Source organism: Capricornis sumatraensis, chromosome 7 (assembly GCF_032405125.1).
Source record: "Capricornis sumatraensis isolate serow.1 chromosome 7, serow.2, whole genome shotgun sequence".
NCBI lineage: Eukaryota > Metazoa > Chordata > Mammalia > Artiodactyla > Bovidae > Capricornis > Capricornis sumatraensis.
In genome coordinates this window covers 22,088,323-22,101,810 of record NC_091075.1, presented here as the reverse complement: position 1 = coordinate 22,101,810, position 13,488 = coordinate 22,088,323, and the positions used below count along the sequence as shown (strand labels likewise).

Below are 13,488 nucleotides of genomic sequence, written 5' to 3'. Positions count from 1 at the left end.
ATGGTGACTGCAGCCATGAAATTAAAAGATGCTTACTCTTTGGAAGAATAGTTATGACCAACCTAGATAGCATATTAAAAAGCAGAGACATTACTTGGCCAACAAAGGTCCGTCTAGTCAAGGCTATGGTTTTTCCAGTGGTCATGTATGGATGTGAGAATTGGACTGTGAAGAAGGCTGAGCGCCGAAGAATTGCTGCTTTTTAACTGTGGTGTTGGGGAAGACTCTTGAGAGTCCCTTGGACTGCAAGGAGATCTAACCAGTCCATTCTGAAGGAGATCAGTCCTGGGATTTCTTTGGAAGGAATGATGCTAAAGCTCAAACTCCAGTACTTTGGCGACCTCATGTGAAGAGCTGACTCATTGGAAAAGACTCTGATGCTGGGAGGGATTGGGGGCAGGAGGAAGAGGGGATGACAGAGGATAGGATGGCTGGATGGCATCACCAACTCGATGGATGTGAGTCTGAGCAAACTCCGGGAGATGGTGATGAACAGGGAGGCCTGGCATGCTGTGATTCATGGCGTCGCAAAGAGTCGGACACGACTGAGCGACTGAACTGAACTGAATTGAAAGTTAGAAATCCTTGGTTAAAAACCCACCTTCTCTGCCTATCAGCTGTGTGTCTTTAAGCAAGTGCTAAGTCTGAGCAGTCTCTTCAGTGAAAAAAGGAACAGGTTATCCACCTGACAACCTGACAGTCTTGAAGTTAGATGCTATATCAAATGTGCAAGTGCTTAATAAACTGCAAAACATCATATAAACAGAAACTGTTATCAATCATCTTAGAAGGTTTAATGAGAGAACTATGAATTTTTTAAGTTAGGGCTGTTAAAATGTCATAAAATTATTGTACAATGTGTTTAATAATCTCCTAAGGCCAAGTGTAATGGTTTTTCTACTATTTTAAATAAGGTGTAAGTTCATTAAGGATAGAAATCAAGTGATAGGCATCTTTGTGTCCCTAACGTTGTCTAGAACAAGTCTATGTAGGTCAGTTTAGTTGGTTGATTTGTTGGTTAAATGATTGATTGAGAAAGATAGTTTATGAGGTCAATATTCCTCAACTTAGAGAAGAATAAATTGGCTTCTTTTAGCATTTTGAATTTCTAGCTAATAATTATTGCTCTAATAATATCTGTAACAAAACTATCAGAGTGAAAATGCCGTCGCACTGATACACTATTGTTGATTTCATAGACTGCACTGTGTGATGGGTGGATGGGCTGGAGGTGGGAGACAGAGGGCAAAGGTAATAGATGATTAGTATCTATTGTTAGAAGAATACTGCAGCTCTGAGGTTAGTATGGCCAAGAGGGTTAGTGAAACCTGCTGCTGCTGCAACTGGCTTTAAAAATTGCAAATTCAGACAATTCTAATTTTCAGTATTTTCAACAAGTCATTTCCAAAATTTAAACAAGTTTGCCCTAACCTAAAGTATAAACTTTACATTGCTGCTTAGTTTCATGCATCTTCTCAGGCGTTTCTTTGGGAATTGTATTCATGCTTTTCTAGTTTTTGGTATAGCTTTAAATGGCAGCTTTCTTATTTCCTCTTAAAGGTTTTCAGAAACTTTTCCATCCCCATCTAAAACACTGTCTCATAGTTGATTCCTTTTTCTATTTCAGTACAGTATACTTTCAAATATGATTGAATTTGTTTTCATACTTAGTACCTTAAAAAGTTAAGGTATTTTGAAGTACCTTAAAATGCTGTTTAAGTCATAATTATAGAGAAAATTCATTCATTAAACTTTTATTGAGCATGTGTTATGTGCCTGTCAGTCTCCTAATAGTCTTTCCACGTAATTGGGCCCAAATTTATGTAATTCCAGAAAAAATCATCTGTATCTATTTCACGTAAACAGAAGCAATTTTAGCTAACAGTCCTTTTTGGGGTAGTTGGTATAATGAATAATGCCTTAGAACTCCTTATTACCAAATTCAGACTCAAAGTAAAGAAAGTAGGGAAAACTGCTAGACCATTCAGATATGACCTAAATCAAATCCCTTATGATTATACAGTGGAAGTGAGAAATAGATTTAAGGGCCTAGATCTGGTAGATAGAGTGCCTGATGAACTATGGAATGAGGTTCATGACATTGCATAGGAGACAGGGATCAAGACCATCCCCATGGAAAAGAAATGCAAGAAAGCAAAATGGCTGTCTGGGGAGGCCTTACAAACAGCTGTGAAAAGAAGAGAGGCGAAAAGCAAAGGAGAAAAGGAAAGATATAAGCATCTGAATTCAGAGTTCCAAAGAATAGCAAGGAGAGATAAGAAAGCCTTCTTCAGCGATCACTGCAAAGAAATAGAGGAAAATAACAGAATGGGAAAGACTAGAGATCTCTTCAAGAAAATTAGAGATACCAAGGGAACATTTCATGCAAAGATGGCCTCGATAAAGGACAGAAATGGTATGGACCTAACAGAAGCAGAAGATATTAAGAAGAGGTGGCAAGAATACACAGAAGAACTATACAAAAAGATCTTCACAACCAAGATAACCATGATGGTGTGATCACTCATCTAGAGCCAGACATCCTGGAATGTGAAATCAAGTGGGCCTTGGAAAGCATCACTGCGAACAAAGCTAGTGGAGGTGATAGAATTCCAGCTGAGCTATTTCAAATCCTGAAAGATGATGCTGTGAAAGTGCTGCACTCAATATGCCAGCAAATTTGGAAAACTCAGCAGTGGCCACAGGACTGGAAAAGATCAGTTTTCATTCCAATTCCAAAGAAAGGCAATGCCAAAGAATACTCAAACTACCGCACAGTTGCACTCATCTCACATGCGAGTAAAGTAATGCTCAAAATTCTCCAAGCCAGGCTTCAGCAATATGTGAACCGTAAACTTCCTGATGTTCAAGCTGGTTTTAAAAAAGGCAGAGGTACCAGAGATCATATTGCCAGCATCTGCTGGATCATGGAAAAAGCAAGAGAGTTCCAGAAAAACATCTATTTCTGCTTTATTGACTATGCCAAAGCCTTTGACTGTGTGGATCACAATAAACTGGAAAATTCTGAAAGAGATGGGAATACCAGACCACCTGACCTGCCTCTTGAGAAATCTGTATGCAGGTCAGGAATCAACAGTTAGAACTAGACATGGAACAACAGACCGGTTCCAAATAGGAAAAGGAGTACGTCAAGGCTGTATATTGTCACCCTGCTTATTTAACCTATATGCAGAGTACATCGTGAGAAACGCTGGACTGGAAGAAACACAAGCTAGAATCAAGATTGCCGGGAGAAATATCAATAACCTCAGATATGCAGATGACACCTCCCTTATGGCAGAAAGTGAAGAGGAACTAAAAAGCCTCTTGATAAAAGTGAAAGTGGAGAGTGAAAAAGTTGGCCTAAAGCTCAACATTCAGAAAACAAACATCATGGCATCCGGTCCCATCACTTCATGGGAAATAGATGGGGAAACAGTGGAAACAGTGTCAGACTTTATTTTGGGGGGCTCTAAAATCACTGCAGATGGTGACTGCAGCCATGAAATTAAAAGACGCTTACTCCTTGGAAGAAAAGTTCTGACCAACCTAGATAGCATATTCAAAAGCAGAGACATTACTTTGCCGACTAAGATTCGTCTAGTCAAGGCTATGGTTTTTCCTGTGGTCATGTATGGATGTGAGAGTTGGACTGTGAAGAAGGCTGAGCGCCGAAGAATTGCTCCTTTTGAACTGTGGTTTTGGAGAAGACTCTTGAGAGTCCCTTGGACTGCAAGGAGATCCAACCAGTCCATTCTGAAGGAGATCAGCCCTGGGATTTCTTTGGAAGGAATGATGCTAAAGCTGAAACTCCAGTACTTTGGCCACCTCATGCGAAGAGTTGACTCATTGGAAAAGACTCTGATGCTGGGAAGGATTGGGGGCAGGAGGAGAAGGGGACGACAGAGGATGAGATGGCTGGATGGCATCACTGACTCGATGGAATTGAGTCTGAGTGAACTCCGGGAGATGGTGATGGACAGGGAGGCCTGGCATGCTGTGATTCATGGGGTCGCAAAGAGTCGGACACCACTGAGCAACTGAACTGAATCATTTTAAAATAAGAAAACTTTTTTCAGTAGTTAATAACAACAGCCTTTACAACATAAAAAACAGCCATTATAGTATAAAAGCCTTTTGGATAATGACAAAGAATTTTAGAAAGTAACTTTTTTGTTTTTGTCTTTAAGAAAAAAAAAAACTTATTACAATAGAAATTCATGTCAGTGTAGCCAGGAGTGAGGAATAGGTTTCAAGCAAAGAGGAAAAAATTTATATAGCAGCTGACTCACCAGCAGTGATATTTTGAAGGAACTATAGCCATTGTTCAGAGAGGCTGAACTTAGAGGGTATAGTATGAAAGTAGCAGAAAGGAGGTTCAGCAAATTAACAGGGCCCAGATCATTAAAGGCCTTGCTTTCTTTCCAAGAAGTTAGGACTTTTTTCATAAGGCAGAGGGGAGCCTTTAAAAGTATTTTAAGTAAGGACAAGTATTTTCATGGGTAGTTTTGGAAGGTACTTTTTAGTAATATACTCCAGAAAATCACCCTCAGTGATGAGCTATGGCAGAGAGAGAGAACCTGGTGTGCACAGCATTTCAGGGACCGCCATGTGGAGAGAACCCTGGGAAGGAGAGTGAGAAGAAGAACCCAGTAAGGATCCAAAGGCACTCTTGGTCTAGAACAGCAGAGCTCAAAATGATTCAGTGAGTTCAATTTGTTTAGTTTCCTTTTCTTAATTACATCATCTAATGACATTAGTATCAGTTGAGATTGAATGTGCCACATAAATTTATGAATAATTCTGTCTGATTTGTGGATATACTCTATGCAGAATTTAAAATGTTGCAGGATAGCAGTATAAAAGAACATCTTAATATGGAATAATGTAAAAATAACGAAGCTGTCTATTCAAAGAGAGCTTATCTCTAAGGAGTTCTAAGCATACATGTTAAGTGTAAAGTAAGACTGTTTTCTCTGCAGCACAAAGAGACAAGATAACAAGCAGTGCCCTTTCCCATCTGGCCCTGCCAAATTCTCAGATTTATCCTATGCTCTACCACGTTCCCATGGATCCTCACTTTCGAGCACAAGCGAGCTAATTGCAGTTTCTCCCCTAAGTATGCCATATCACACTTTTAAAAAAAATAATAATTTCATGTTATTATTCTTTTGGTTGTGCCAGGTCATTGTTGCTTTGCACAGACTTTCTCTAGTTGCACAAGGCAGAGCTGCTCTTCATTGCTGTGTGTGGCCTTCTCACTGCCATGGCTTCTCTTGTTGCCGAGCACAGGCTCTAGGGCACATGGGCTCAGTACTTGTGGCCCACGGGCGTAGTTGCTCAGTGGCGTGTGGGATCTTCCTGGACCAGGGATCGAACCTGTGTCACCTGCATTGGCAGTCAGATTCTTTATCACTGAACCACCAGGGAAGTGCCTGCCGTACCATTTTTAGCATGCTTTCCCCACCCATTCTACCTGGCAAGTTTCTGTTCCTCCTCAGAGACTCAGCTGAAATACCCCACATCTCAGTAAAATCCCCAGTTGATGTCTCAAACAGATAGTTCTGTGTCTGCAGTGCACATACTTCACACATAACAAATACTCATAGCTGCATACCGTCTTCTTAGGCACCCTCTTAACTCCTGAGGCACAGGGACCCTGTCTTACTTTGCGTTGTGTCCTCAGCCTGCAGACAACTCCTGGGCATATACTTGGAGCCTAGTGACTGTTCCAAGCATGAAAACCACGGCTACCCTGAAGGTGGAATTTGGGCATCGCTGGCCATTACCCTTTGGAACGTTTGTCTTAATGTTGTTAGGCTTCTTGAAAACATGAACCTGTGTGGTTATTACGTCCCTTCTCACCCACCAAAGGCCCTATTGGTGCACCCTGTGTATTCAGCTGTCTCATACCTTCTCTGCAACCTCTCTATTACAGGTGCTCTGCTGGGGAAATTTACTCTTGCCCTCTTGATTTGATAACTTTCCAAACAAAAGTGTATTTTTAAAAAATCCCTGCACCATTAGTTTTAGCCATCTCCTTTATCTCCATATTTAATGATTTTTTTAAAAAAATTCACAGAATGAGGGTGGGGTGCTGCATCTCAAAGAAATACTTAGAAAACAAAACAGCAAATGAATCTTTTTAAGGCTAAAATGTATCCAAGCACCCATCCATTTTCCTTTTTACCAGTAATTTATACCATTCAAGGTACTTTGTTGCTTCAGACCAAGAAGAAATAAATTAAGAGCTGCCTATGTTGGTGTATTGCAGAAACCAGCACAATATTGTAAAGCAAATATCTTGCAATAAAAAATTTATTTTAAAAAAGCTACCTGATCTTGAGCACTATTTATTAATACTAGACTGAGCAGGTGTCCTGACTGCACACGTGCACATTTTCCATCCATGGCTTCTTTTTTTTTCGGTCCTGCTTTATTTGATGCTTTGAACTGACCAAAAATGCCAGTGTCCTAATATGATGCTTCCTTAGTTTAAAAATTGGCTCCTTTACCCTGTACTTTCTTTTTGCGTAATGCAAACAATGAAGTTGTCTAAATAATCAGGTTCCTCCTAACTTGAATTAGACAACAGACTCTACTGTAGAAGAATTTACATTGCAGGATAAATAGGATCATTTATATCAAAACATTTGATTCTTGGGTTTTGATTTTTCATGATGACACCTAAAGAACCATCATTTTTAGTCAAGTTAAAAAAATACTTTTATACATGTAAATGGTGTCAGGCACAAGAATATTGGGTTTAAATAAAAAGTATAATTTGGTTTTTAAATGAATACCATATCTCAAAATACGTCTTTCTTTTTTTTTTCTGATTTAGTTTCTTTATTAGAGTTATTATAGCCCTTAAAACACCAGATTTACTAATGTATTGTCATCTGACAAAGCATAATCAAAATACCACTTTCTTACCTGGTTTAACATATTTAAGATCCTATTCATGTTTCCAGGAGCTTCATAATATTTATAAAACTAGAACGGTGAGGAGGAATGCTCTATTAGAGGCGGTTTTCCCATAAAGCACCTAGGCTTCATGCTACTGTATTTTTAGTTCAACCTATGAATGTTATGGGCAATTTAATAGTCTCTGTATTTAAACAGAAGCCTGAAAGGTACCTTTTTGGCTTCATTTAAGCACAGGTTCTTCATATGCAAAGAGGCAGGTTTAGCAAGTAAAACAGATCTTCATCAACATTTGCTTTTGAAGCAGACCTGAGAAAGTTAGGCCATTCTAAATATCTGATAGAAGTACAGTATAGAACTTACTGTTAGATATTCCATTAAGTAAGTTTTATTTTCTTATCTCCTTATTCTTAGCAAAAGATAATTCCTTTTTACTTTCTTTTTTGAAAATCCTTTGGCTAAGAATTGTTAAGAAATCCGCAAACATACCAAAGACTCAAATGCCAGTGCTAGTTTCTTTGCCGCTTGATGGCTCCATTTAATAGCAGCATTTGTGACTCTCACTCTCCCCAGGGCCTCAAAAGTACTTTTCCTTTTTGCCTTCTGATTCCTGCCCCTTCTTCCCCTTCCTTGTTCTTATTCTTCTTCCTCCCAATAAAAACTACAGTGCCATAATAAAAATAGACAAATAGGTGGATTTATGACTGGATGCATAGAGGGATGGATAGATAGAAGTGTGATGAACCAACTCTAGTAGGCTGTTAATGGTAGAATCTAGGTAGAGGATGCAGAGTCATTCACTGAATGTTGATTCTTTCAACTTTGCCTTGTGTTTAAAAATTGTCATAATAAAACCTCTTAGGAGTGGCTGTCCACAAAATCACAGGGGCTTTCACTAACTGTTTAAATAGTTTGCTATTATATTATTAGATAAAAATAAAATAAGTACATGAAACGGTCTTCACAAATGAAGTCACCAAACTATTGATTTCAATGCATTTTATGTTTGAAATTTACATTAGGCCATGCTAAATAATTACGAATGCACACAATGAGTCAGGTGTATGATAATACGTTGTTACAGTAGGAAATTGGTTAAATAAATTGGGTATAGGTAGTTAATAAAATTTTCACAGCCATTAGAAGTTACAGTGTAGAAACAAATTCATAGACACAGAAAGATTTATAATGTTTTCTATGCTCTCTAGATAATTATGAACTTACAGGTATAGTTGGAAGTACATATATTAAAAATAGAAAACTACATAGAAAAATGACTTTTTATCTCATATAGATCTTTTTAAATTCACATTTTCTGTTTTTTCCTAAAAGTTTCCTAGTGTTTTAATTTTAGTAATAGAAAAAAGAAAGAAAGAAAAATGGAAAAAAGAAAATGGAAAAAGAAAAAAGCATACTATTTTTCTGTGAAAATGGAGTGGGCAAACTTGTTATCTGTAAATAATTTTTGATCATGCCCAAAAGATTATCTGCATTTTTCCTTTTATATTTACCACTGAACTTCCCTGTAGCTCAAACAGTAAAGAATCTGCCTGCGATGCGGGAGACCAGGATTCGATCCCTGGGTTGGGAAGATCCTCCAGAGAAGGGAATGGCAACCCACTCTAGTATTCTTGCCCGGAGAATCCCATGAACAGAGAAGCCTAGCAGGCTACAGTTTGTGGGGTCGCAAAGAGTCAGACAAGACTGAGCAACTAACACACACACACACATCACTGAAAGCTACCCTTATATTTTTTAAATCTTGCTCTGATGAACAGTGCATTTGAAATATGTTAAAACAAATACCTTTATTCATTCTTCCGAAGATATTTTAGTGGACTTGACTGGTGGCTTTTGAAAGGAAAGTTAAGATGTTCTCATACTGCTAGGCCCAAGGCGTTTCATGCTTGGAAATGCCCTATCTTCTATCTCTAATTACATTAAATATCTGTGTCTGACTCATGAGGAAAGGAAGCTTCAAAGCAGAAATAAGAAAATCTAATTTATTTCTAAATGCAATAACAATTGATATATTTTAGACAATGTGACACCTGTGTTCCAAGTGTCTTAACCAGAAGAATTAAGAGTTCACAGATGTGCCAGTTAGAGAATAAAAACATTTTTATTATTATAGGGCTCTTTTCTCCAAGGAGATTTAAGCAATGTACTGAAATTAGATAATCTTTATACTATGTCTCTGAGAGGGATAGATAGAAGAGACTATTACTGTTAATTTTTATTCTTCCAGTAACAGACACCACCCTTATGGCAGAAAGTGAAGAGGAACTAAAAAGCCTCTTGATGAAAGTGAAAGAGGAGAATGAAAAAGTTGGCTTAAAGCTCAACTTTCAGAAAACTAAGATCATGGCATCTGGTCCCATCACTTCATGGGAAATAGATGGGGGAACAGTGGAAACAGTGTCAGACTTTATATTTTTAGGGCTCCAAAATTACTGCCAGATGGTGATTGCAGCCATGAAATTAAAAGACGCTTCCTCCTTGGAAGGAAAGTTATGACCAACCTAGCATATTAAAAAGCCGAGAGATTATTTTGCCAACAAAGGTCCGTCTAGTCAAGGCTATGGTTTTTCCAGTGGTCATGTATGGATGTGAGAGCTGAGCTGTGAAGAAAGCTGAGCGCCAAAGAATTGATGCTTTTGAACTGTGGTGTTGGAGAAGACTCTTGAGAGTCCCTTGGACTGCAAGGAGATCCAACCAGTCCATCCTATCCTGGGTGTTCATTGGAAGGACTGATGCTGAGGCTGAAACTCCAATACTTTGGCCACCTCATGTGAAGAGTTGACTCATTGGAAAAGATCCTGATGCTGGGAGGGATTAGGGGCAGGAGGAGAAGGGGACGACTGAGGATGAGATGGCTGGATGGCATCACCAACTTGATGTACATGAGTCTGAGTAAACTCCGGGAGTTGGTGATGGACAGGGAGGCCTGGTGTACTGTGATTCATGGGGTCGCAAAGAGTCAGACACGACTGAGCGACTGAACTGAACTGAACATTTATTAAACACTTTATTTATGACTCTGAAGTTAATTTTACACTTATTGTTTCCTCTCTTTCAAAGACATTTTTTCATAGATTTTTCTGTCGATGACAATTAAAAGAATAGTTGTGTTAGTCACTCAGTCATGTCCGGCCCACTGGGGCCCCACGGACTGCAGCCCAAACAGACCTCTGCTCATGGAATTCTCCAGGCAAGAATACTGGAGTGGGTTGCCATTTCCTCCTCCAAAACAATAGTTAGGTAAGGATAAAAGTAAAATTAAGCAAAAAGAGATTTCACCTCTGGGTTCCAGGTCTCTAATCCACTCTTAGTGGGTCACATGGAATGGTATTCACTTACATCTGTACCACTCTTCGTATACACTGCTGGCCTAGTGCACCGGTGCCTTCCCAGTCCCTGCAGTACCTAATGTGTCACTGTCTTCATCTCTTTCCAGGTAAAATGTCCAGTGATCGAGCTTTGAGGAAGCAGCAACAGTTGAACAACCTTGTTTATATGGTGACAAATCAGGCCAAACCTGGCGACAGAATTGTGGATTTCTGCAGTGGTGGGGTACCGTATCTCTTCTTTATTCTCTTTAGCCTTTCCAAGACGAAGTGACTTTACTACCTTACACTCAAGGACATGTTTTTATATAACAAGACTGTTGTCTCAGAATAAACAAAAGCCTGAGGGACCAAAGTTAACTTGTTCCTTTTCTTGCCTTTTTCAGGGCCATGTTGGGATTGTCCTAGCTCACATGCTGCCATCATGCCAGGTAAGGTCTGAATGATAGATGATAGGAAACTGCACAGTTCAATTAGCTGAGTCTGGCTTATCCCTCTTTGAGCTGATAGTCATTCACTGAGGTCAGATATGAGGCACAGTCATTTTATTTTTCATTGAACTACACTTCTAAGTTTCAGAATCTTAGGGGGAAAAAGTAGGGCCATGTACAGTTTTTATTTTTTATAAAAGAAATAATTATTTCACTGTTAAATAATTAATGATGAAACCAGTTTAATTGTCAACATAATTTTGTACTTGAAATACTAGCTTCTGGAACTTGTTGAGCATATTCTTTGGTGCCTTGGTTTTTAGTCATTGTATCAGAATTGTAAAAATATTTTCTAAAGAAAAAGATAAACCCCAGATCTACCACTCTGATCCACCAAATGCATTTCCCCCCATGTGCTCATTAAACCATTGTTCAGAAGGATGCTTGTTGCTGCAAATGCTAAGACTGCAAATACAATTTCAACCACCTGCTTTCACTCAATCTTATGTCATAAATGTTTTTTCCTATTGCAAGTAGTTTTAAATATCATCACTGAAATGTAACTTCATAATGTTTTTGAGTAAATATACTGTAATTTATACAATCACCATCACCATTTGTTAGAAGTTTGTGCCGTTTTTAGTCTTTTGTCATAGTAAATCATTTCCTCCCAGCGTTTAGCATAAAAGCTAGAACTTGATGTCATTTTTTCAAATTACAATTCTTTGCTTGTGAGCTCTCTGGAAATTACAAAATAATTAAAGTGATTATTCTCAGAAGAAAAACTGTGGAAGAACTCATAGACTGGCCAGAATGATAGAGAGTGGAAAGTATTATTCTTTATCTTTCTTAGTAAATAAATGAGGAATATGAGGAGAAACAGGCAGGCATCTGTTTCATCACCAAGGAAAACAACAATTTCATGGTTGGAGTAAGAGGAAGAGAGCTCACGGAGCAGAATCCTGGAGATGCAGTCAGGGTCTGGTGTCTTTTTTTCCCTTCCTAAAAGGTCTGGAAACTTAGAGATGTTGAAATTGGAGAAGGAAAATCTTGGCTAGAATAAAGGCTGGAAAACCTTTGACACCAACTATCCTCTGACAAGCTTTTTATACAAAAAGATCCAGAATTTTTCCATAAAGACAAACGTAAGGACAAAATAAGGACCAAACTAAGAATGAGAATGATGAAAGTGACCTAAGTCTGCCCACTTTTCTTCATCCAAATCAATGATGTCTCCTCTCTTCCTTGGCCTGGCTTACTATTAGAAATTTGTGACTTGTTGCCGTGCCTTTTGCCTTGGCCCCACCAATCCATACTTGCAAGCAGCTGGTTGTCCTTTTACCCCATGTGATCTGGCTCCCATTACCTTTCCAGTCTGATTTCTTCCCTCCACACCCTGTCTCCCCACTCCAAGCTCCAGCATTGCTCACTGTACACCAGCTATACCAGTCTTCTCGGTTCTTCAAACCCACTGTATCTTTCTCACCTTGGGCCTTTATACATGTTGCTCTCTCCACCACAAACTCCTTCATTCCTCCAGCTAATTTCTATTCATTTTTCAGGCCTCAATTAATATGTTACTCGTAAATATTAAATGACTAAAACCTCTCTTAGTCATCAAGTTTACATGCTTCGATAACACATTTATGTTTTTCATTAAACACTTACCACTCACTGTATTATACTTACCTATCTCACTTATATCACCATATCTGTAAGCTCCAAGGGTTCAAGGACCTTGTTTGTTTTTATACTGTACTATCTGGCATATGTCCTAGGACAGGATAGTGAAAATGAAGTGAAAGTGAAAATCACTCAGTCGTGTCTGACTCTTTGCGACCCCATGGACAGTATAGCCTGCCAGACTCCTCTGCCCATGAAATTCCCCAGGCCAGAATACTGGAGTGGGTAGCTGTTCCCTTCTCCAAGGGATCTTTCCAACCCAGAGATCCAACCCAGGTCTCTCACATTGCAGGCGGTTTCTTTACTGTCTGAGCCACCAGGGAAGCACAACGATAAGGATCAATATAATATGATCAGCATTATTAAAGCTAGTAAATACAGTAATAATACTTGGCTTTAATGTCTAAATTAGGTTACTGAATATACTGTTGTTTCCTGTGTGAAATCTAGGTTATACTAATAGAAAACAAGGAATTATCATTAATTCGTGCTAAGAAGAGAAGTGATGAACTAGGTTTAAGCAACATTTGGTTTATTCAAGCAAATATGGAGTATTTTACAGGGATGTTTAATATTGGGGTAAGTAATCATGCAATTTCAGCTTCTTTAACTAAATAAGAGGAATGAAATGTCCTAGAGTAAATAAAGGAGATACATTTATTTTCTTTGCTAAACAAGAAATGTATAACTTTTGTTTTCTACTATCTATAAAGTATACCTTATTAATGAATATTACTTCATTCACAGCATTTTATTATTACATGGTAAGGATAATATTTGTTCCTCTACCAGACAAGAACTGTATTTTCTTCACTGCAAAATCCCCAGTGCCTGAAAAAATGTTTGACACATGGCTAGTACTTTAAAAATAGTTACTAATTGAATGAATTCTAATGAAGATGACTTCCCTTGGTTTATTCTACATTTTTAGAAGGAAGTGAAAGAAAAGAAAAACAGAGAATATAATAGAGTTTGTTTATATGTGTTCACTTTGCGGAACACCTGAAACTAACACAACATTCAAATCAACTATACTCCAATAGAAAAAAAATAAGCTGCAAATACTTGAGTTGCTTTCAGATAATTCATTCTTTAGCAAG

At 38.4% G+C, this 13,488-nt stretch overlaps 1 protein-coding gene across 2 annotated transcripts in view; it reads left to right on the top strand.

The window, feature by feature from the left end:
- The window catches only part of GSTCD (glutathione S-transferase C-terminal domain containing), a 128,150-nt gene that overhangs the window by 87,647 nt on the left and 27,015 nt on the right, over positions 1-13,488 (top strand). For both annotated transcript variants that reach the window (XM_068975640.1, XM_068975639.1), the window contains exons 5-7: positions 10,385-10,500; positions 10,661-10,705; positions 12,839-12,967. In XM_068975640.1, the coding sequence (XP_068831741.1) occupies positions 10,385-10,500; positions 10,661-10,705; positions 12,839-12,967 (290 nt within the window). The remainder of the gene's footprint in view (positions 1-10,384; positions 10,501-10,660; positions 10,706-12,838; positions 12,968-13,488) is intronic.